Source organism: Notechis scutatus, chromosome 1, assembly GCF_049901735.1.
Source record: "Notechis scutatus isolate UNSWTSFEM ecotype Mainland chromosome 1, rNotScu1.2, whole genome shotgun sequence".
Taxonomy (NCBI): Eukaryota; Metazoa; Chordata; class Lepidosauria; order Squamata; family Elapidae; genus Notechis; species Notechis scutatus.
This window is the reverse complement of record NC_142009.1, coordinates 119,243,787-119,266,929: the sequence shown is the minus strand read 5'-3', so window position 1 is coordinate 119,266,929 and position 23,143 is coordinate 119,243,787. Positions and strand designations below refer to the sequence as shown.

Genomic DNA, 23,143 nt, shown 5'->3' with positions numbered 1-23,143 from the left:
ATTTGTGGAAACTGGTATCAAAGGACCAGACCTCGAGTTTACTTGGGCAGGATATTGCCTTATCTTCTCTTTCAAAGTTTCTGCTTAGAAATAATGTAGATAGTCAAGTCTTTCCATTTTTGCTGTTAGTGTCTCTTTATCCACCAGTGGCGAGTCCCTCTGGGCCACAAAGAGGAAAACCACAGCATTCCTAGCCTTGCTTACGTGGCAAAATAGTTTTGCATATTCACATAGGATGGCATATCCCAAAATGTATGCCAAAGCAACTGTTCTGATACAGAGGCTAGCAGTGCTATCCTCATTCACATAAAAGAGTTGGAAGGAGAGAGGAGAAGAGGAGAGACAACATGATCTAATTGTTCTGATAGAATCAACTGAACAGATCTGTTGCATCCACTAGTAAGAAACTGGAGTTTCCCATCACGGATGGGATGGGAAACTCACTGGAGTTTCTTACTGAATTGAGAAAAAAATAAGTCCATGTATTATTGACATTCCAATTGTGCCATCCATCATATTGACCCTCCTAGTTTTTCAGTACTAGAAGAGTTTAATTTCCAGACCCTGAAGTTGGGAGCCTTCATGGCAATCATGTACCTATGCAGCAGAACACATATAATGTAATCATTTGTGCACAACATAATTTTAAATGTATTTATTTCTTTGATGTTTGTGAGAGTTTCCAAAGCTATTTGTCCATATTTTTTATTCCAAATTTTAATTGCAACACAGACTAAATGGATAATATGAGGCCCATTGTAATCCAACTAATATGACTTCATTCAGAAGCAGTTTGATGGCCCAAAGTTTGAACAATAGCTGTCTGTTCTGTTATCTCCCTCTCATATCTAAAATATTAACATTCCTTTCACAGCATAGATGGTTTAATAAAGCTTCGCACACTGAAAGAGCGGCTATATAAATTCAATGAAGTAGTAACTGCTCTGAAAGAGGGAAAGGCAGAAATGAGCAAGCAGGTCAAGGAACTTGAGATGTCCATTGATGCTCTGATGGCCAAGATCAAGGTAGGAGGATCCTTTATGCTGTAGAAAAAAAAAACTTTGTATCAAGATCTGGCAGAGGTCCTTGATTCCAGTGTGCATGACCAAAAGAGAGACCATGGAAATATCTTGGACAGTTGAAGACCAATATCTGTAGGATACCAAGTTGAATTCCAGCTGTAACATTTCAAACTCTAATTGTTGTTTTATTTTCTTTTGCTATTTTGACAATCCAAAACTTTTAATGCTGATAGAATTGGAACATGACATCGTGCTTTTTTTGTTAAAGGCATATTACCACTTGTTTTATAGAGGGCTATAAAGCAGTATATAAGTCTAAGTGCTATTGCTATTCAGTCAATTTTCTATCACTTGGACTTTTTTCCCACCATGGGTTAGATGAGAATGTAGAGATTTTCCCCACATAAGAGACTTTAAAACTTTAATCAACGATGTTCTAGCATTTCAAATGTTGACACATGTTGCTTTACATGCTTTCAAACCAGTGCTGGTATTCTACCGGTTCAGCCCGGTTCCAGCGAACCAGTAGTAAAAAATGCTACTGTTCAGCTGAACCGGTAGTAGAAAAAGAGCCAGCGGTTCAAGAGAACCAGTATTTCTTTTTTTCCTCCTGACGATCAGCTGTTCCCATGATCAGCTGTGCCGGGATCCCCCTCGTTATCTTAGTGCTTTTTGGGGGGCTTCCTGGGCCTCAGGGAAGCCTCCTGGGAAGCGTTTTTGCTCCCTGGAGGCTTCCCTGAGGCCCAGGATGCAAAGAGGCACGTGGGGGGTTGCTGCATCATCCCCATGTTCCATTTTTGCTTCCTGTGGGCAAAAAATGGAGCAAGGGGGGGGCAATGCAGCAAACCCTCCCCAGCGCCCCTTTTTGCATCCTGGGCCTCAGGGAAGCCTCCAGGGAGCAAAAACAGCCTCCCAGGAGGCTTCTCTCAGGCCCAGGAGGGGGAAAAAAAGAGCGTGGTGTGTGTATGTGTGCTGCAAGGAAAGCCACTCCCACTCAGTCACATGGCCAGTCCCACCTAGCCACTCCCACCTAGCCATGCCCACAGAACCGGTAGTAAAAATATTTGCATCCCACCTCTGTTTCAAAAACATATCTTCTATCAAAAAGGCAAGTGACCTGAAAGCCATTTTTAAGGGACATTTTTCAAGGACTGGACACAAATCCCATTTTATCCCTTTACAATTTGATGGTATAGACACAACACTTTTTAGTACAAGACCGAAGGTGTAGACTTGGGTTTAACAGATCTTAATTATACTTTGCTATATTCAACATTCATGCTGAACAGTGTGCACTATACCAGGGAGTTGCTTGTAGATGGAAGTATAAGGTTTATCAAATCAAAATAGGTGGGCAAAGTTTAGGAGAACCTTAACACATCCATTTTGCTGCTTTGATGGAGAGACATAGTTCCCGTATTCTTGCTATGGTTCATTTTCTTTCTGTCTTGCTTTTTAAAACTACATGATATGTGCAAATTATTGTGATTGTTTTTATGACTTATTTTACAGGCCACTGTCATGCCTAGACAACAGATTCAGAAGGAATATGATGCCCTAGTGAAAAGCTCTGAGAAACTTTTGAGTGCCCTTCAGAAAAAGAAGCAGCAAGAGGAGGAAGCCGAAAGATTGAGACGTATCCAACAAGAAATGGAGAAAGAAAGGAAGAGGCGTGAGGAAGAGGAACTGCGTCGGAAGAAGGAAGAGGAAGAAAGGCGACTGTGAGTGTGAAATAATCTAAATAGTGAGTGGTAGAAGCAAAGGCAAATGCCAAGCACCAGAGAACTCAGCAGATTCAGGCTCAATATTCTCAAATGAGTATACAAATTTATTGCACGCTCTCTACAAGAATCTGGCCAACTAGTTGTCGAGGGAAATGAGTAGAAGATAAGATAGGCATTCATGGTAGGCTGGACTTAGATCTCTTGTGAGTGTGCAGGGACTCATGGTTTATGACACATTTGATGCCTCTCTCAGGCTCAGTTTGGTCATCTCTGACATCAACTTTTTAAACAAAAGCTATATTTTGGAAGTGACTGCTGTTTCTGAGCAGAAACAGAGTTCTGTTACAAAGGGGAAAAAATAAAATGTGTGGGAAAGTGAGTGAAACGGTTTTAATGTGTGTCTGTACCTAATGGGCTTTCAATTTTTCCCACCTAGGAAATACGAGATTGAAGCAAAGAGAAAACTGGGAGAAGAAGAAAGGAAAAAGAGAGAGGACGAAGAAAGAAGAATTCAGGTGAAGTTGAATAGATGTTTCTTGTGCTGCATTTTCCAGACCTTGATCCACAGATAGAATAGGCTATGCAGGTGCATGGGATGTAGTAACTTGGGTCTCTTCTGATTCCCACAGGGATCTTAAACTCATCCTACTATAATTATGTTGCATTCTCTCCACAACTTTTTGGATGACCCAACTAGACATATTGCCACCAACTACTTTACTCCAGAGAAATTTGATCTGCTGCAAATTTATTAGGGAGAGGAAAGTGGCAATCTCTTTAGATATATATGTTATTAATTATAAATTATAAAATCTAAGAGGGAATGGGCAGAATTCAATGCTGTTAGTGTTTACTTAATGATTAATACATATAGTGCCAACAATTGAAGAACATTAATTATCACCTGAACCTCATTTTTTTTGTTTCTTGCCCAGGGAGTTTTGTTGTCAGTCATATATGTCTTGGTATAGAAATCTGTAAAACATGCTTTGCCAAACTTGGGCAATAACTTTTTAGTAGACTTCCTTCCGGTCTCAGCAGCAAAGCAGATGTTCCTTTCTGTAGAGTTTTCTCTCAGGCCATATTTAGTCAGCTTTTCTTTTGATGAATGCTGCACTGAGTAATCTAAAACAGATCTACATAAGAAAACATCCATAGCAGAAAGAAAGATTGCATGGCAATATCATGATCAGAATAAATGATGATGCTAGGTCATTGTGCTAGGATAGGGGAATAACTTCATGGATTTGCTCTTCAAAAAAGAAAGTTCAAGTGAAATTTTCAGAATGTATCAGCATTAATGCATTGAAATATGATTACTTGAGTCTTAAGCTGTCAGTTTCATAATTTCCATAAGATGTACAAAGTTCATGTATTAGAAGTAGAAGCCTGTAGAACACTACAATATTCTCTACAATTTTATCACTTAAGCCAATTAAATATATCATCTTAGAATGAATCTGTCTTTCGCTACAATAAAAACATTTCCCTTGAGCTGCCATTGTGGAACTAGACCACAGAACTTATTTCTCAGGCTAAGGGTATGAGATGGCCCTGAGGTAATGCCATAGTCAGCATAATCATATTCCTTAGGCATGTGTTGATAGGATTATTTTAAAGTAGAGGATGGATGGGTGCGTGCCCAGTGATATTATCAGAGTTGTGTTAGGCTCGCCCCTTTGCCTAACAGCAGCACCTGATTGGTTCAGCTGCCCAGTGCTTAGAACCTATTCCTGTTATGGCTTCAGCAATATTGGTTAGTCTGCCAGGACAATATTTTTATAGTCCAATCAACAATAACAAAACTAAAGTTGCTGTTCTGCTCCCTTCAGATCTCATGGTACTTCTTCCTTGATTTGTTATATAGACATATATTCTGGGAGTGTGTCATGCACTTCTATCAATATCATAATCAGAAGCTATCAGAATAACAAGAGTTGGGTGGGACCTTGAAAGCCTTGTAGCCCAAACCCCCTGCTCAAATAGGAGTCTATACCAGTCCAGACAAATGACTCTTCAGTTTCTGATAAGTGATGAAGCCGTCATTCTTAACAACTAAACTCACAGGTGTTTGGAATTTTTCTTTTAAACAAAGGCATTATTTTGGTTTTCAATATGCAGTTCCAATTCATTCCTGCATTAAGAGTTTGCTTCTATTCCTTCTTGTTAATTGTAAATTTTAATCTGCTTTATTAAAAATCAATTTTCTGAGTAAGGCTCTAGGAACTGCAGCCTTAAAGGATTTAATTCTCTCATCTTTCAGTAGCTCTGCTTATTTATCTACCTCACTGGACTTAGGGATTTTAATTATTATCAAAAGTAGTGAGCTGAGTTAGAGTCTACTTACCACTCCAAAAAAAGTATTTAGCTAATAACTGTGTTACTTTTCAGCAGCTTTCCAGAGGTGGACCAACATACAGGAAAACATTAAAAAATTTGAGCCAAGATATTTATTTATTTAGCCAAATAGATGTTACAATAGCAATAATCAGAATAACAAATATAATCAAAAATACAGTATTAACAAAAGCTACAGCTTAAGATAAATTTAAAAATATTTTGAGATATTGACCATCTGATAATTTATAATTTATGAATGATTCAGGTAGTCCTCAAATTATGAGGACAATAAATGAGCCCAAAATTTATGTTGCTAAGTGAAACATTCGTTAGGTGAGTTTGCCCCATTTTACAACTTTTCTTGCCACAGCTTTTAAGTTAAGTGAATAATTGCATTTGTTAAATTAGTAACGTGGTCGTTAAGTGAATCTGGATTCCTCATTGACTTTACTGATCAGAAGGTTGCAAAAGGGGATCACATGACCTTGGGACAAAGCAATGGTCATAAGTAAGAGTCAGTTGCCAAGCATCTGAATGTTGATCATGTGACCATGGGGACACTGCAATGGTCATGTGAAAAACGGTCAGAAGTCTCTCTTTTTTCAGTGCCGTTGTTAATGGTCACTACAACGAATTGTTGTACGTTGAGGACTACCTGTACAGAATAATCTCTTCTCCATCTATGGCTCTGCAATCAAGGCTGTTTCTGATACAGCTAGTCTAATTTATGGTTTGTAATGCAATTTTAAGTATCAGCCAGACTGAACTTCTTATAGTTTTCTATCTTTTAGATTAAATTAGTTTAGAGCAAACTAAGAGGCTCCTATCTAAAGAAGTCTTAGTGCCTGGCCAACTTGTTTGAGGTTGGGAAATTTAGTCGTTAGTATTCAGAGAGGAGACATCCAAGGAACTGCAGGGAATGCAAGGCTATAATACAAAATAAAAGGAAAAACAAGACAATGGCAGATTATCTTCATGAAGTTTTTGTTTTCTTTTTAATAAAGGAGTTAAAATTAACTTGAATGACATTTTACCTTTTAGGATTGTTTGAACCTTAGTTTGCTTAATCTATTGATTGTAATGAATTATGACTGAATAGCAGTAACCATTTGCACATAATTGGGTTAGATTGTAATTGCAAACCACAAAGTGGTACTTCTTAATTCAGAGTACTAGTTCCAAAAATCCTAGCTGGCATGGCTTCTAGCATGCTGTATTGGATCTAGCTGGACAGTCCTTCTGTTGTATCAGTGAAAAAATAGATATTTCAGTTAAATTATATTTTTCATGGCTCTGCAGGTTGAAGTTGAGGCTCAGCTGGCCAGAGAACGCGAAGAGGCGAGTCAGCATCAAGCCGTTCTCGAACAAGAGCGCAGAGATCACGAGCTGGCTTTGCGAATTGCTCAAAGTGAATCTGAGCTCATCAACGATGAGGCTCAGCTGGACCCAAGTTTGCGCAGGTATTGTACTTTATCAGTGATACTGCTGGAAAAAGCAATTGTGTAATAAGTTGTATAATAATAATGATGACGATAACGAGAACACTAATTAAATTAAGGTAACATGATGCTGCATATCTTCCTGTATTTGAACACTCATAATCTGGAGGCTACTCTACCCCACAGCTTTCCTCAACTTTCTGCCAAACAATTATGTTGGGGTTGCAGTTCCTCAGATTCCCAGCAAGGATAGCTTTTAGCCATTGCTGTAAGCAATTCTGAATATTGTGGTTTGTCTTTCAGAATATCTGGAGGGTGCCAATATGGGGAAGCTACTATAATGTTAGCTAGGCATCTGAACTAGCTATCCTCTGTCAAAGATTTGGGAGTATAGTTCAGAGTCCAGTTTCTGAACTTTGTGGAAAGAGGAAAAAAGTAAAAATTATTTTAGGAATTTTGTTATGCCTCTCCATCCCAGTTCGGTCTACATGAGGGATCTTGAAACCTGGCAACTTTCTGAGAATTCTGAAAGTTGAAGTCCACAAGTCTCATAGTTGCCAAGTTTGGTCAGATAGTGTCCTTTGACGCTGTGCTACAAGCAATAAAGGCTACAGTGAAAGGATTTGCCATTTGAAAATTTTCCTGACCCATATTGGTGTGGATTAATTCCATTTTAGTTCCTCATAAATTGTTCTTCAAGAAGAATTAATACTGGGATTCATACATCAAGTTCGGAAGAAAGTTTGGTTATTGAATTAAATCATGTTTGGCTGGATTCGCCCAACATGCATATCAAATCCAAACAGAGCACCTTCTTCATTAGTGTAATGTGGAAACCTACCTAACATTTAGACTGCTTTACTTATTATTCTTGTTATGCTTGCAACCCTAAAAGACAGGTCAGTGTCATATCAAAAACAAGACAGAATTTTTGCTCAGGGAAAGTTTTTTCTTCCTCCCTCCTTCCCCCTCTCCCTTCCTTCCTGTTTGCCTGGAATAAATCATCTTTCTAGTTTTTATAAGTTCTTCCAAACACTTGGCATAGGAAGCAGCTTCTTTTTAAGCAGATATATTTATATGGGTATTTATTTTTCTGTTTGGTATGAGTTTGAGTACAATTTTCCCATCATTGAGCTTTGTTTGACGGAACCTATAGCTTGGGATTGAAAGGAGGTGGATTTCAGTGCCTCTATTCTGTGATGTTCATGGTGACACTTCAAGCCAATCCCCTTCTTACAGTGTGAAGTACCTTATGGAATGATTGTGGACCTGTAATGGTGGTGAGAGAAAGGAAAAGTCAATGCATCTATCACTTAACAACCTAAAAAAAGGTTTAACACCACTTGTTGAAACCAGATTCCTGGTGATCTTGCATGAACATCATTTTGTGTCCAGGCTGATCTTGTAATGTTGTACATCAGTGCCTAACTTAGGAGATCTTCAGACTAACCTAAATATGTTCTGTTCGCAGACTCAATGGAGCAAGGTGTCAAATGACCGCGTATGAAAACATTTTTCCCTTTTGGGAAATTCTATAAAAATTGAGAGTGGGAGGGTAAAATTATTCTAATGTTCACTTTAAAAGCAATTTGAAAAATAATTCACTTTATTTTTTCCTAATTAATCATGATTTGAGCATGCAATCAATACACTCCATTTGAGTATCAGTTTACCAGATCAATTATACGTAGGTACAAATGCTTGTGATTTAAATATTGCATACCTAAAAGGTTATACATACAAAGAACTGGTTAATTCAGAGTATTTATTATACTATGTTATCAGTTAATACTGTAAAAATAATGCATTAAATCTTGTATCCTAACTCCCTAACATACATTCCTCATGTTTTTATAGGGAACAAATGGCCAAAGAAATGTCAGAATACCTATCTAGGTGGGTGTAACAGATTGCCAGAAAGAAATCAGTTTAATCACCAAATGTAATAACTATAAGATAAATTAAAAGATAGTTAATTTATAAATTCTATTCAATTCATTTATGTAAAAAATATACATTCTAATCAAGATTCATTCACTGTACCAATTTAGTACCCATTTTCTTTCTAATTCACTATTATATTTATGAATTGCATGAATAGGAATTACTTTTTGATAAAGTTTTGCTATTATTTTGCTCCAGGGACAATTATTCTGATTTCTCTCTCTCTTTTAAACTCGGATGCAACATCAAGCATTCCCAAATTTAGAATTCTGAATTTCCTAGCATTAGATCTTTGCACAGAGAACTAGGTCTTCACATAATGTGTCCATTTGTTTTTTTTCGGAAACTGTTTTTTTTAAAATGAGTCATTTCAGATGACACTTATGATTAGTTTGTAAATTAGTAATTTGCAATCTTAATTTTTCTTTTCTCTTAAATAAGTATGCCTAAGAAGCACGTCATGGATGTTACCAATCTTTGCACCTGTCTTTTTTGATGAGTCCTCGTTTCGGCTTTGCATTCTTGACCTCACTTGTTCCTTTCTGTATTTTTTGTTTCTTTGGATATATTTAGGGGACCTTCAGTTCAAGCTACCAAAGCTGCAGCTGGCATTAAAAAGCATGACCTTAGCAAGTGGAAGTATGCAGACCTGAGAGATACAATCAATACATCTTGTGGTAAGTGTTGTCCTGTTTGGAATGGAGGGAATGTCAGGATACACCAATATTTGGATTGCTTTTCTCTCACAGAGTTTTGAAAGCCTATATAATGAATTGGTACCATTCTTTAAAAAAAACAAAACCAAGGCCTTGGATCACTAAATAATTCTTTATTCAGCTCTAAAGGAGAAAATGCCTTGAGCAAAGTTACTTCAAACAGCTCCATATGTCAAAAGAAAGGAAAGGGTGAAGCATTCAAAAACTAAGCTGCATGTAAGAACCAGCAGGGTTAATTAACTGAATATAATGCAAAGTCATTACATTTTAACTTAATCTAAAATGATTATTGCTAATGACTTTTAAATAGTTTGTTTGTTCTATTGTCAATATCAACTATTTACATTTAAAGTTAAGTGCAATTCATGGACCTGAAAGCTTCCACTGTTTCAGATGTCACTGGGAGTGTTGGAGATAAGAACCTGGAAGACTGCTTTCTGCCCATACAGCTTGTATCAGATGTCCCTAGCTTTTGCAGAGTTGTTTCTAGCAAGCTCAGGATTGACAGATTCAGATTAGCTAAAGAGCCTGTTAAATGCATTGAAGTCTCCTTTCTTCTCCCCAAGCTTGGATACTAGTTCAGATCTTTTAAAAAAGGGGGAAACATGCTGATACTAAATTGGATGTGATATTAAATCTCCTAATTAGGGAAAGATGCCTTATACCTGATCATTAGTTTGTCTAGCCAGTATTATCAAGCTGTCTGGCAGTGGCTTTCCATCCCTCCTTGCAGATGTTGGGGATTACACGGTGGACCTTTTGCAGGCAAAGCAGGTGCTGAGCTACTCAGTTCCAAAATAGGCAGCAATTAGACAGGTAGATTGCCTCACTGAGAGCCATTTTAGTGTAATAAATGCACTGGGGTAGAAACTGTGAGACTAAATTCTAGTCTCAGCTTGGGCACAAAGCCAGCTGGGTGACCTTGAGACAGTTACTTCCCATCAGTCCTAGGAAAAAGATGGTGACAAACCACTTCCAAAAGTCTTGCTAAAAACGCTGCATGGACTTGCCCATGCAGCCCCCAGGAGTCAAGACTGACTCAAAGACATGGACACACACACAGAGAGGCTGCAAAATTGCCTCAGAAAGAAACATACCAACACACACATCATTTTTATTATGAGCGGGAGCCTCAAAAGCTGGAAGAGGCCTTGGTTTTTCTTGATTTCTGAAAGGGCCTCTAAAATAGCAGAACAATCATTAATCAGGTTGAAATTGAGAGCCCCCAAATCCTGATATCTCTATATTGACTTTTTCAGAGCTTGGCAGGGTGTGTTTGTGTGTGGAGGGGGTATTGTAGAAAATCACGAAGCATACATTTTTGTTCGATTTTTCCAACTTCTGAGGCAGCAGCTTTCTCCACACCATGTAACTTAGCGCAGGTCTCATTGGATAGGGATCTAATGGCTATGCTGTCTGTACTTAAACCTTCTTTTCCTCATGTACTGTATATATCAATCCAGCAGGAAGGGAAGGATCAATTGGGCTGAGCTGGAGGCTCAAAGGGAATCTGATATTTAGACAATGTGTGTGCGTGGACATTTAACATCAACCAAGTAAAATAAAGTTTCTGATGTCTCAGAAAGAAACATACCAACATACATATCATTTTGATTATGAGCAAAAGCCTCAAAAGCTGGAAGAGGCCTTGATTTTTCTTGATCTCTGAAAGGGCTTCTGAAATAGCAGAGTAATTAGATACATTTGAAAATAACTAAATGGGTATTTTATGAATATAAGCTTTAGAAATTATCCTTCCATTTTCGTACAAATTACCAGTTTATGCACCCTGTATATATGTGTGTCATGATGTAGATATAAGGAGTGGTGAACTAATTTTTTCCATGTCAACAAATTCATAAACATATTCATCTATCTGCTTTTCTCACTTGTTTCTCACTTATTCCAACCCTGGTGCTTTTCCTGGATCAAAGATATTGAATTGCTGGCAGCTTGCAGAGAGGAGTTTCATAGGCGGCTTAAAGTTTACCATGCTTGGAAGGCCAAGAACAAGAAACGCAATACCGAAATGGAACAGCGGGCTCCCAAATCAGTGACTGATTATGGTAAGGGAAAATCTTAATTTAACCTCTCCTCTTCCCCCATGCACATACAAAAGTGTGTGTATGTGTGTGTGTGAAGGGGAAGTGTCCTTGTGAACAAAAGTACCTAGAGAATATTGAGAATCTTGTTTTTACCGCATTGACTATATTGTCTTACTTTGTTTCGTGAGCAGCTTTCCTAACCCAACAGCATTGGATGGATTGCAGGTTGAGATAGTTTCAGTTCTAGGGTTGAGATAAAAGGCCAGGCTAAATATGATGGATTAGTGAAGGAAGCTAGTAATAGAGACTTGTTATTTACAAAGTATAGCAGTATATTGCTAATAATTAGTGCTTAACTAAGTACCATCCAGTTGTTTGTAGCTTTGTTTTGCTACAACCCAGGTGACTCTTAATTTATTCTTGTCACAATAGTTTAAATAAAGCTCAGGATGGCCATAGAACTTGGCAGGAACCATGGAAAAGGTTTGTGGACACAGTGGCATCCATAATCATTATTGGCCACAGGTGGCACAGAGCATGATCTTCAAACAGAAGAGTGTTTGTTGTAGCGTGTCTAATTCAAATTGTTCCATGTTTTTCAAAGAGGAAGAAGCTGTGCTATTTCAGAAAACCAAATTAAGGAACCATGTGGCTTGTACCAAATAGTATACGGGGCAGCCAGATGGACTTTTCCTAAGAAATGGCTTGACCTTGTACATGTTGCTGAGATAGAGTGAGATTTTGGGGTACAGAGAATTATCTCAAGTGGCTAGATCAGATTGCTCAGATTCTGAGACTGAGTATTGGGAGAATGGGAACCAGGATATAGCATGGATTCTGAGGAATGGATTTGGACTGTTTTTACCCATCTATAAGAGTGGAAAAATCCAAGGCTGATCTGATCCAGCATTCTATCCCCACTTACAGACCTGTAGGAAATCTGAAAGCAGAACAGGAGCAAATAACACATTTTCCTTTATGTTTCTGAAGAACTTTTCTGTACCTGTCAATAGTGGTGTCCCTCAAGGCAGTGTTCTAGGACCAACTCTCTTCATACTCTACATAAATGACCTCTGTGATCATATTAAGAGCAACTGTGTTCTCTTCGCTGATGATGTAAAGCTGTTCAATGCCACAGACAATGCTGCTACCCTTCAAAAAAATCTTGACTATGTATCAGAATGGTCAAACAAATGGCACCTTCAAATTTCAACAAATAAATGCTCTGTCTTACATATTGGCAAAAAAATATATATCAGAAAATAAAATACAAGCTGAATAGTCAAGACCTTGTTGATGATCCAAGCTCTGTAAAGGACCTTGGAATACTCATCTCTAATGATCTAAGTGCTAGAGCCCACTGTAACTACATAGCCAAAAAGGCATTAAGAGTTGTTAACCTAATCCTACGTAGCTTTTTCTCTGGTAATATCACACTACTAACTAGAGCATACAAAACATTTGCTAGACCAATACTCGAATACAGCTCATCAGTCTGGAACCCACATTACGTATCTGATATTAGCACAATTGAGAAAGTCCAGAAATATTTCACAAGAAGAGTTCTCCACTCCTCTACTCGTTGTAGAATACCTTGTGCCACCAGACTTGAAATTCTAGACCTAGAAAACCTTGAATTACGCCGTCTTCGGTCTGATCTAAGTATGGTATATAAAATCATACATTGCAATGACTTACCTGTCAATGAATACTTCAGCTTCAACTATAACAATACAAGAGCACACAATAGATACAAACTCAAGGTTAACCGCACCAAACTTGATTGTAGGAAATATGACTTCAGCAACAGAGTGGTCAATATCTGGAATACTCTACCTGTCTCTGTGGTTTCTTCCCCAAACCCCAAAAACTTTAACCTTAGACTGTCTACTATTGACCTCACCCCTTTCCTAAGAGGTCTGTCTGCATGTGCACCAACATGCCTACTGTCCCTGTCCTATTGTTTCTTTTATTTTTCTTATATGTACCCATTTCATGTATTCATAACTATGTATATACTTATACCTATTATTTTGTAAGCGATTGACAAATCAAATAAATCAATAAATAAACTACCATTTCAAGTTATATAGATTCTATAATGGATGTAATATGTAGTCATCATATCTAATAGCCCTTGAGATAACAAGAGACCACTTTAGGCATCCAGAAGTAAGTTATTAAGGTTATTGTCTTCCTTTGTAGTTTTTCCTAGATAGCATTACATGTTTTAGGTTGCAATTTATGATGGCATTGTATGTAAATGATGGAATTATTATGCCCCTCCATATTTGAAAAAAGGAAAGAATTCCTTCTTTCTTTAAAAAAAATTAAAGCTCTATTTGCAAATTCTTTTTGTGCTTTGCATCCATTTAGCTAAAAACAGTGCTCTTGTCCTCTTCCATTGGTTTCTTATGTTGAAGCCATCCCAAGGGATGGCCAATAATGGCCATCAAGAGACAACTTATTGGACACCCCAAAAAGGGAGTTTTTCCCATTGATCAATGGACTCATTTTCTCTCGCATGCTCAGTATTAAATTTTGTTTTCAGATTTTGCACCATTTTTGAACAACTCAAGTAAGTGGGGGGATTATTTCATCTAATTTGACAAAGGGGGGAGAAATAGAACCCACTTTACTAACATAATTGTGTTTTGCTACAGTTATATTTGTTTTTTATAAGCATTCATACAGTCTGTTTTAAATATAATTAAAGAATTGTTGGTAAAGACATTGGACAGCAGGAATGTGCACGCTCTTTTAAGAATTTTGGCGTTATTTACAGAAACGAATAATTTATTTCAATAAAAATGTGTATACTGGTTTAATTTTAATTCCTTTCTTCTGCCAAGAGAAAATATTTTCCCCTTGTAGCAAAACATTGAAATTGGTACTAATCAACTAACATTTGGAACAAAACCTAACACTTAGTAACTTGTTTTAGGAGAGAAAATAATTGCCTTTGTTGTGAGGAAAGTGCTTTTCTTCACTATGTTGATTATCTTTTGGGTGAGGGCAGCTGTGCATGAGAATGAGGAAAAAAGACCTCTACAAATCAAGCAAAGAGCTCAAAATGGACACTGTCCTATATGTTAATTCAGGCGGTAGGTAGCCAGTCTCCATTAGCTGCAGAATGCAGCAAGAGGATGTATTGAAAATGATGAATTGCCTGGTGAATTAATTCATCAATTAAAAACTGATTCATTTTTTAAAAACATTTTTAAAAACACATAAAAGTATGTGGACTACTGCTTAAGTTTGTCATGTCAAATGTTACATAATTATGACTGAAGGCTGGTTAATATGAAAAAGGTCTTTTTTGCCATTTTCTGTTCATGGATGAGCTGCTTTAATGTCCACTGATATTAATAATGAGAAATATTTTAACAGATATTGCCTTTTACAGCAGGATAAACATTTGCTATTTCTGTATATATAAACACAATTATTTGAACATTTTTTTCTGTTCCAGTAATCTACAACTTATCTAGAAATAAAGAGGGCAAATAAACACATTTGATGTGGCTGTAGCTTCATCCCTCTTTATTCAACCAAAACCAGATTTATTATTTATAATTATTTAGCTTAATTATGTAGTTAAAATTATTCATTATTAATTCCTTCCATAAACTGGAATAGAAAGAAAAGTGTCCTCTCATGAATAACTGAACTGCTTTTTCTGCAATTGTCCACAACAACTTTGCATTTGAAATCTCCTATTTGGAACCTGAAAAGTCAAGAAATTTCCTTTTCTTTCTGTTTTTAATGTGAGTCTGTGTCAGGGAATTGCACAAATGAAGTCAGAGATGCTGACATGAACTTGTGGTTTTATATGACTAAATATATTTAATATCTATATTTACAGCAGACAAGGTAGTCAGGCACACACTAACATTATGAGGTAAATTGTCAAGTAAATCCTGGAGCATATAGAGCACACAGAAGAAAAAGGTGGGGGAAAAGGGAAACTCCCCCTTTACACCCACAACAACCAATCATGACATAGATTACCTCATACAGGATCAAGCACTCTTCAGCCAATCAACTACAACTGGGTTTTGTGGCCCATCTCACACTTTATTGTTCCAGCTATTAAATAACTTAACAGTCTGCAAATGACTCAAGTGTGTCTTTTCCCCCCATCTATAACGATACCTTATTCTATTTTTCTCATCCTTTCACTTTACTTTTCTCCCAGGTTGGGAGACAATTTGCCTTGCAAAACATATGCTTTGAGAATTGTATTCCAGCACTATGTTACATAAACATTCATTAATTTATTCATTCAATTTCCATAGCCACCCATCTGAGTCAATGATTCTGAGTGGCTTACAATTCAAAAATTGGGGTTATTGTGTACTTTTAATCATTGGGAATGTTCCTTCTTTTGCCCAGCATACTTAACTTCATTGAATGGATTCCTCAGCTGGGACCCGCAATATAAACATTTGTTTCCATGGCTGAAGCAAAATCCATGTTACTTCAAAAAATGTTGTGGGCAATGCAAGATCTTCTTTTACTGTTTTCTCTTTACTGAAAGTATTTTCAAACTTGTCCTACTTTTCTGCACATATTTTTTTTAAAAAAGGTGATGGTAGTGAAGACTGGTTTTGATCTTGGCTACAAATTTTAACTGTAATTATTCCTTACAGCTCAGCAGAATCCAGCAAGTCAGTTGTCCGTTAAACAGCAGCAAGACATCGAAATGAACCGACAACAGCGATATTTCCGAATTCCTTTCATCCGCCCAGCAGATCAATACAAGGATCCTCAGAATAAAAAAAAAGGCTGGTGGTATGCTCACTTTGATGGACCATGGATTGCTCGTCAAATGGAACTTCATCCTGATAAGCAACCCATTTTGCTAGTGGCTGGTTAGTATGTGTTTTGTTTTCATTTTTTAAATAAAATTGGAAAGGTAGGCTTTGTTTATTGACAAGATGTACTAAAGGTAAATCAAGATCTGAATTATAGTGCAAAGCAAAATATTGTTTTATTTAAAAAGATTGTCTTCACTTTCAGAAGAATCTTGAAAAATAGACAAAGCTCAAGTTCCTTTGGATAATGAGATGAACAGCACATGAGTGAATGAATGAATGAATGAATGAATGAATGAATGAATGAATGAATTTGCCAGCTTCTCCCTTGAGAAAAGTAGTAAGTAGTAGATTAACATTTGTTTATATATTGAGTTTTGATATTCCAAAATTATTCCTAGAAATTTACATATTATAAACATAAAACATGATAAAAATATAAAATTGATATGAAATGCATGTTCATCCCTGCAGGTTGTTATTATTTCCTGGTATCAAAACTGGTTGCAATGCAGAGTTGATTTTTAGATTACAACTTATTTTGTCGATCCACATTTCCTCTTGCATTATGGGAGTCAAAGATTCCAAATATTTGAGATATAGGTGATTAGAGGATTAAATAAGATGAATTACAAGAATTTGGATAGTTGTAGGTCTCCTCTTCTAAAGGCAATGAGTTTGGGAAAGTAGCTAGTGCTTGTTATAGTTATGTTCTCAATTTTGCATGTGTCCAAAACAAAAAGAGGTAAGCTTGTATTATAACTTTTGTGAAATATGGGGTTTCCTGTATTCCAGGCAAGGATGACATGGAGATGTGTGAGCTGAATCTCGAAGAAACTGGCCTGACTCGTAAGCGGGGTGCTGAAATTTTGCCGCGGCAGTTTGAAGAGATTTGGGAACGCTGTGGTGGAATCCAATATCTTCAAAATGCAATTGAGAGCAAACAAGCTCGGCCGACCTATGCAACTGCTATGCTGCAGAACTTGTTGAAATAAATCGTTATTTTGCACCTTCTGAGTACAGCAGAACTTTTAACATTCCATAATCATGTAGAGATGTTTAATATAAACTGGTTTTATTAATGTGTCGATTTTTAGTTTGTACTTTTGATGTCTTAATTTGTGTAGTGAGCTCATTCATTCTCAAGATCTATTTTTTTCTTTCAGTCAAGTATGTTCTTTGATTTAGGCCAGCATATGATAATATAAATAATACTGTAATATAGAGCAGAACTGGTAAATCTATGTGTCTCCTGCTGTGCTGGGTTCCAACATTTGTCAACTCCAGCTAACGTAGTCAGTGCGATGGGGTAAAAGTCCAGCAGTAGTTGGAGAACTAGAGACCCCCATCCCTGATATAGCATAACACACTACCAATATGTAGTTTAGAATGATCCAGAATGGCATTTTATCTTCTGTAACACACTTCCCAGATACTATCTGGAAAAATGAGTTTCCACAAAGTAGAAGAAGCAGTGTTTTCTTTACACTAGGCTAACTAGAACTGTGAGGCCTTAATGTTCTTAACATTTAATGTACAGAAGTTAAAGTAGACTCCTATAAAGGTGAAAGATAACCCTTCACCATCACTTGCAAACAAGCATGTTGGGAAAATATGTCTTAAGATAGATCGCAGGGTGTCATATACTGAATATAGAAAAACTTGAGCCTGAAGTGCTTTAGCAATTCAGAACTGAAATGATTTGATGCACTTTTAAGCAGTTGTGCATGTGTGTGTTTGTCTTCTTTTTTAAACTGCTTTATTATTATTTTTACAAAACAGGTTCTTTCAGACAATTCATGTTTACTTTTTTGTCATAAATGTATTGGGAATCCTTTTTCAGTTAAAGTGAAATATAAACCACAGAGGTGGTTCAATATTTATCCCTGCAGATATTTATGGCTGGAACCATCAGAGATATGAACTCCATGAATTATGTCACCAAGGTTGAATTTGAGTATGGGGACCTGTGTTGTCCTTCTATGCATCACTGAAATGAATATGGATTAAGTAGATTTTTTTTCTGACTTCTGATGAATTAGTAGAATCCTGGCATTTCTTGTTATATCATGCTGCTTCAAATTGTTTAAGGTTTTTCCCCCCTCTCCTAATCTAATAGATCTTTTCTTGTTGCTAATCTCCCAAGTTCAGGTTTTGTGGGCTTTCCTTTTTTTTTTTTTTTCCCCCCCTTTTCGGCAGGGTTTCCTTAACAGTAATTAATATACTTATAACAGTTATTTCTTTCAGACAGTTTTAAATTGCCTTTGGTTGATGTTGCAAAATGAGCTAATGTCAGCATAACAAATCTTGGTGTTATCACAGTTTTGGGATCTTTAGAGAAATTAAGAAATATCACTTAATAAAAAAAAATACAGATCACACTAGGAGAAAGTTTCTTTCCTTTATTAGAGTAATTTCGTTTCTCAGCTCTGATTTTTAAATCTTCAAAGAAGAATTTAAAAAGAAGAATGAGCTGAGTTCTCATTGGCTAGTAAGTTTTGACCAGATTGGGTGTAAAAAAGAAAACATATTCATAAATCTAAGCAATATTTGTACTATATTTAAGATTACTGAGATCATCAGTTTATGTATTCAGATGTGTAAGTATCATTCTCAGACCCAAATGAACCAGTCCAAATGTAGGCAGCTTTGACAGCTTTAGGCTAAACTTGGTGTATTGTCTACCCCATCAAGATAATCAAGATCAGATTTGTCGAAATCAAAAATATCTTTCACAAGTGAAAGCTCTTCAGCTTGCAGTAAGGATATAAAGACAGCAGAAGAGAGTAAAAAAGGGAATGCAAGCCAAGTCATGAGTGTAAATCCACTTACGGGGCGTTGAATCCAAATGGATGTTTGCATATCCTTTTGGTTTGGTTATAAAGTTCAAGAAATCAGAAATCACGCAAATGTTTTTTTTTTTTAGTCCATGGATAATGCTTGACTAGGAGAGCCTAGAAGCCCATGTCTCTACCCACAAAAGCCTCCGATGGCAGAATATAAGATTATGTTCCATTAAATACACAATCATTAGGTAGAAAGGTATGCTCGAGGATGGAAGACAGGTGTGCAGTCAGATAGTTTTCAAAATTGTCCCTGTTTGCTGAAATTGGATTGCATATGTGATTTTTCTTCCCCGTTTTGAAATTAGAATTTCTTCAACATCAGTCTTTCTGCATACCATGTGTTTTGTCCAGCTTGTGAAAGAGCTGCTTGTTGTAATGCATCACTTGCCCTATCACAATCCTGTTCTTTTTCTCTCTTTTCTTCAAAGCATCAGACTTGCACAGAAGAACTTCTGCTGGGTCTCATGAAAAGCCTCCAAAGGCTGTAGATTTGTAGAATCCCATAGTAAAAGCTCTGTTTAGATTGGTGATGCAAGAAAATATTTATATGTTAAATCCATAAAGGACTAGTTGACTCTGATTGATCTCAACATTCTAATCAGAATAAAACCTAATTAATACTGGATGGGAAGCAGGGAATAACAGGGAATACCAGGACTAGGAAGGTGGGGGACAGTGGTGGCAGACCACTTCCATATTGCTGCTACAAAAAATTACATGAAGCTGAGCTTGACTCGAAGGACTTGACTTATATATATATGTTCATCACGGATCAAACCCAGCTTATTTCCTTGGTTCATTTGTGCCTTTGGTTTCAGTGGGAGGCTACGTTAAAGGCATCGCAGGACATCAGTGTTTTTATGTTGAAATATGAGGGGGAGGTTGAAATTTTTTTCAGTATAGCAATTAAGAGACAAAGTTGTTTCATTTCTTGCATGGAAACTATGACTCCGTTGACAGTCCCCAACTGTTTTGCTTCTAATTAACAATGACAATATCCTTTATGCGTGGAAATGCAACATGGAGAAATATTGATTGGAAAATTAGTTTTCAAAGAGAGAGAGAATGTGGAAAAACGGCTTAGTGCTGCTGCTATAGCCAAACCCAGAATCCTCTACAGTTGTACTGTTTTGTAAAATTTATAGACTGTGTTGAGCACCTTGATCATAGCTAAAGCTAAAGCAGATGGCCATTTTTTAAAATAATATTTGAGGACTCATTGTTGCTCTCTGAGCTTGCTTGTTTTCTTGTGGACATTTCATTACCCCAGGTAACATCACCAGTGCTAGTAAGGAGTGCTGTTTCAATATTTCTTTATTATTCTGGATTAATTTGATTGTCCTAGATGTGTCTGCAGTTACTATATCAATTGGCTAGTATAAGGAGTTGGCACCTTGATGCAAATTTTCTAAATTCCCATTATAAGAGGAATTGAATTTAAAAAGATATGACATTGTTTTCTATATAATATTTATTTAACAGGTGCCACTATCTCCAATTAATCTGGTGAATAAAATACACACTGCATTAATACGTTTGGCAGATGCATATAGTTTCTCTTTTTTGCCCCCAACATCTGGCCAGAGATTTCAGCATAAAGATGAATGAAAATGCCAGTTCCTCAACAGAAAAAAATTAGAGACTGGTTGCTTCCTGTGTATTTGTGACCTTTCTGATATGAAAGCCCCAAGATACAAAAGTAGGTACATCTCCAGATAATACATTTACTTGTGCATCTGTGATGTGGTTTCAAAGTACAGGGAGTCTTGGGTGGCAGCTATTCTACCTCTGCAGACCGTCATATTTGCTTAGCTTTGCTAAATGAGGAATATACATACATCATCTACTCTAAATCTCATAAAATAGCAATCCTAGTTCCATGACCAAGTAAATAAGAGTATCATGTAAAAGTTTAGGTACTGCTCATCAAATTTAATATTTCAGTATACTACATGAACAGAAGCTGACAATTTCTAAATAGTATAAAGTTAAACACAATGCCTTTCTACAAAATTCAATTGCATACTTAAATATTTATGTGTAAATGTTTAACAAGCCAAAATAAGGAAACATCTTTTTAATCAGTAACTGTAACATCACCTTTGTCAGAATAGGTTCCAAATAGCTAAGAATTTGTCTATTCTTGTTTTAGAGTGTTTTTCCTACTCTTCCTTGCAGAAATATCTCTCTTACATGTTACATGATTGATTGTCACTATTATTCAGTTCTGAGGGCTATCTCCCTCCCTTCACATCATGCCTGATGTGAAGATAATTTTAGACAATTGCCTTGCTGAAATATCTAACTGAATATAAGATATTAGCTCTAAAATTCATTGACATTTACTTGAATCCATCTTTTCGCCTGTCCAATATTTGCTGTGCTGTGCAGTAGTTGATGTGATTTGCTTTGCTGTGCTGTACACAACTCCAAAATATTTTTCTTCAAATGCTTCACTATTTTTGTCCAAATTCATCCCATGTTGGCATGGCTGACCAGTTAAGTGTTCATCAGTCCAAAGCATTTTATTTAAAATATTTTAGGCTTATCGAGGTTTTCTTTTGATAGGTGAGACTTTTGTGATAGTTTTAATAAAAAGATTATCCTTCTTCCATGAAGATAACCATATATTCAGTGCTGTTATGGAGAGCAGCTATTCCAGAGACAGCTTAATCTTTCAGCTGGTCTTAGTAAACAATAGTTGATAAGTGTAACACATAATAGATTTTCTTTCTTTTTTCCTTTCTTTTCCTTGTTTGGGGTTTGCTCTTTTCTATTTTTTTTATTTTAAGATTGAAGATCATTTTGCTAATTGTGTATGCATAAAATAAATTCTGAAATAATTCTTAAGTTATTTCCTGTGATTGTGAGTTCAGTGCAAATCTGAACAGTTTTCAAATCGCTCTAGCAGACATTTTGTTTGGGCTTCCAGTTCTCACCTTGACATCAACAATTCCACATAACTTCTGTATCTTAACAGTATTTTTAGCTGGAAAGCATTAGCTGAAAGCACTTAAAGATTTTGGTATAGTCATCCTCTTCCTTGAAATGTGAATTATCTTCATTTGCACATAATCGGATCCCTGCTTAGAGCTCTTAGTTGGTAAAAATATATAGAACATTTATAACCTGAGAGGTTAGAAAAGTCAGAATATTTTTCACCTGTGGAATTGGTGTCTCCTGGCTAAATGTAAAATACACCTGACAAGTTAACCACTTTCTGGTTATCTCATTAACAACTTTGCAGTTTTAGAAAAAGTAGCACCGAATCAATTAGAATGGTGCCCAAATTTCTCTATCTGCCATATAAACAGTTTACTTATTTTCGTTTGGTAAATAATGGTACGAAATACTTAGGTATGCATTCAAATATGTAGAAATATGTCATGGTTAATATTGTATGATGTAGAGATTGTGTCAGCTTCTATTCCCTTATGTATTCATTGAAACATATGTCGACCAGCAGTACCTAAATTTTGCATGCAATTATAAGCCTGCATACAACTAGCAGTTCCCTGAACAGTACAGGATTCTTAATATTACTTTGGAAATGTTCTCATCTGTAATTGTATCTCTTTCATCTCTGGCTTATTTCCTACTAAACTGTTCCAAGTACTTTGTCAAATAACTTTGATTGTGTACTGCAAATTATAACAAAATAAATTCACTCTGTTGATCTTTCTGCAATATTTCTTTTTAAAAGAATGGAAATGCTTGGGAAATTTTGACACTTAGATTTACTCCCCCCTCCCAATGATATACAAATTATAGCAAATAAGTAGAAAACATTTGCTATTAAAGTAATCTGGCTTTGAAACACAGTTTCAAAACTTTAAAACATTAGGCTAAAAGACAATGAAATGGAAGGATTGACATTTTTCTTCTAGAATTTTTTCTCTCAAGTTCTAATGCACTTTTTTTTACAATGCCATTGAAGTTGGTTATGATGTAAACAATATTTAACAAATGAAGAAAGCTAGTAGTTACTTGCTTAGCTATATTGAGAAATGTGATTCAGAAGAAAAAGAATCATAGTCTCTTAAGATGTTAAAAATATTTCCGTGTTGCTGCGATATCTAAAAAACATTCATTCTTCTAAATAAGCATGTCAGATGGAAAAATAGTAGATCATCTTTATCAGATGATCCAGAAAAAAACTCTTTAACTAGAGATACAGAAACATATTTAAATGACTTTATTGAAATACAAAATATTCTTCTCCAAATATTCTACCATATAATTTATTACTG

At 36.2% G+C, this 23,143-nt stretch overlaps 2 protein-coding genes across 5 annotated transcripts in view; one reads left to right on the top strand and one right to left on the bottom strand.

Moving 5' to 3' along the window:
* MYO6 (myosin VI) overlaps positions 1–22,575 on the top strand; it is a 120,683-nt gene extending 98,108 nt beyond the window's left edge. Inside the window, exons 25-34 of one of the 4 annotated variants that reach the window (XM_026665188.2) lie at positions 875–1,025; positions 2,535–2,743; positions 3,183–3,261; positions 6,386–6,546; positions 8,383–8,421; positions 9,043–9,146; positions 11,120–11,251; positions 13,782–13,808; positions 15,883–16,104; positions 16,843–22,575. In XM_026665188.2, the coding sequence (XP_026520973.1) occupies positions 875–1,025; positions 2,535–2,743; positions 3,183–3,261; positions 6,386–6,546; positions 8,383–8,421; positions 9,043–9,146; positions 11,120–11,251; positions 13,782–13,808; positions 15,883–16,104; positions 16,843–17,042 (1,324 nt within the window). In that variant the 3' untranslated portion in view covers positions 17,043–22,575. The remainder of the gene's footprint in view (positions 1–874; positions 1,026–2,534; positions 2,744–3,182; positions 3,262–6,385; positions 6,547–8,382; positions 8,422–9,042; positions 9,147–11,119; positions 11,252–13,781; positions 13,809–15,882; positions 16,105–16,842) is intronic. The other 3 variants (XM_026665190.2, XM_026665189.2, XM_026665191.2) reach the window with 3 other exon arrangements.
* The window catches only part of IMPG1 (interphotoreceptor matrix proteoglycan 1), a 102,905-nt gene continuing 99,081 nt past the window's right edge, over positions 19,320–23,143 (bottom strand). Inside the window, exon 17 of the mRNA XM_087944456.1 lies at positions 19,320–19,407. The gene's annotated coding sequence lies outside the window, so the exon portion shown is untranslated. The remainder of the gene's footprint in view (positions 19,408–23,143) is intronic.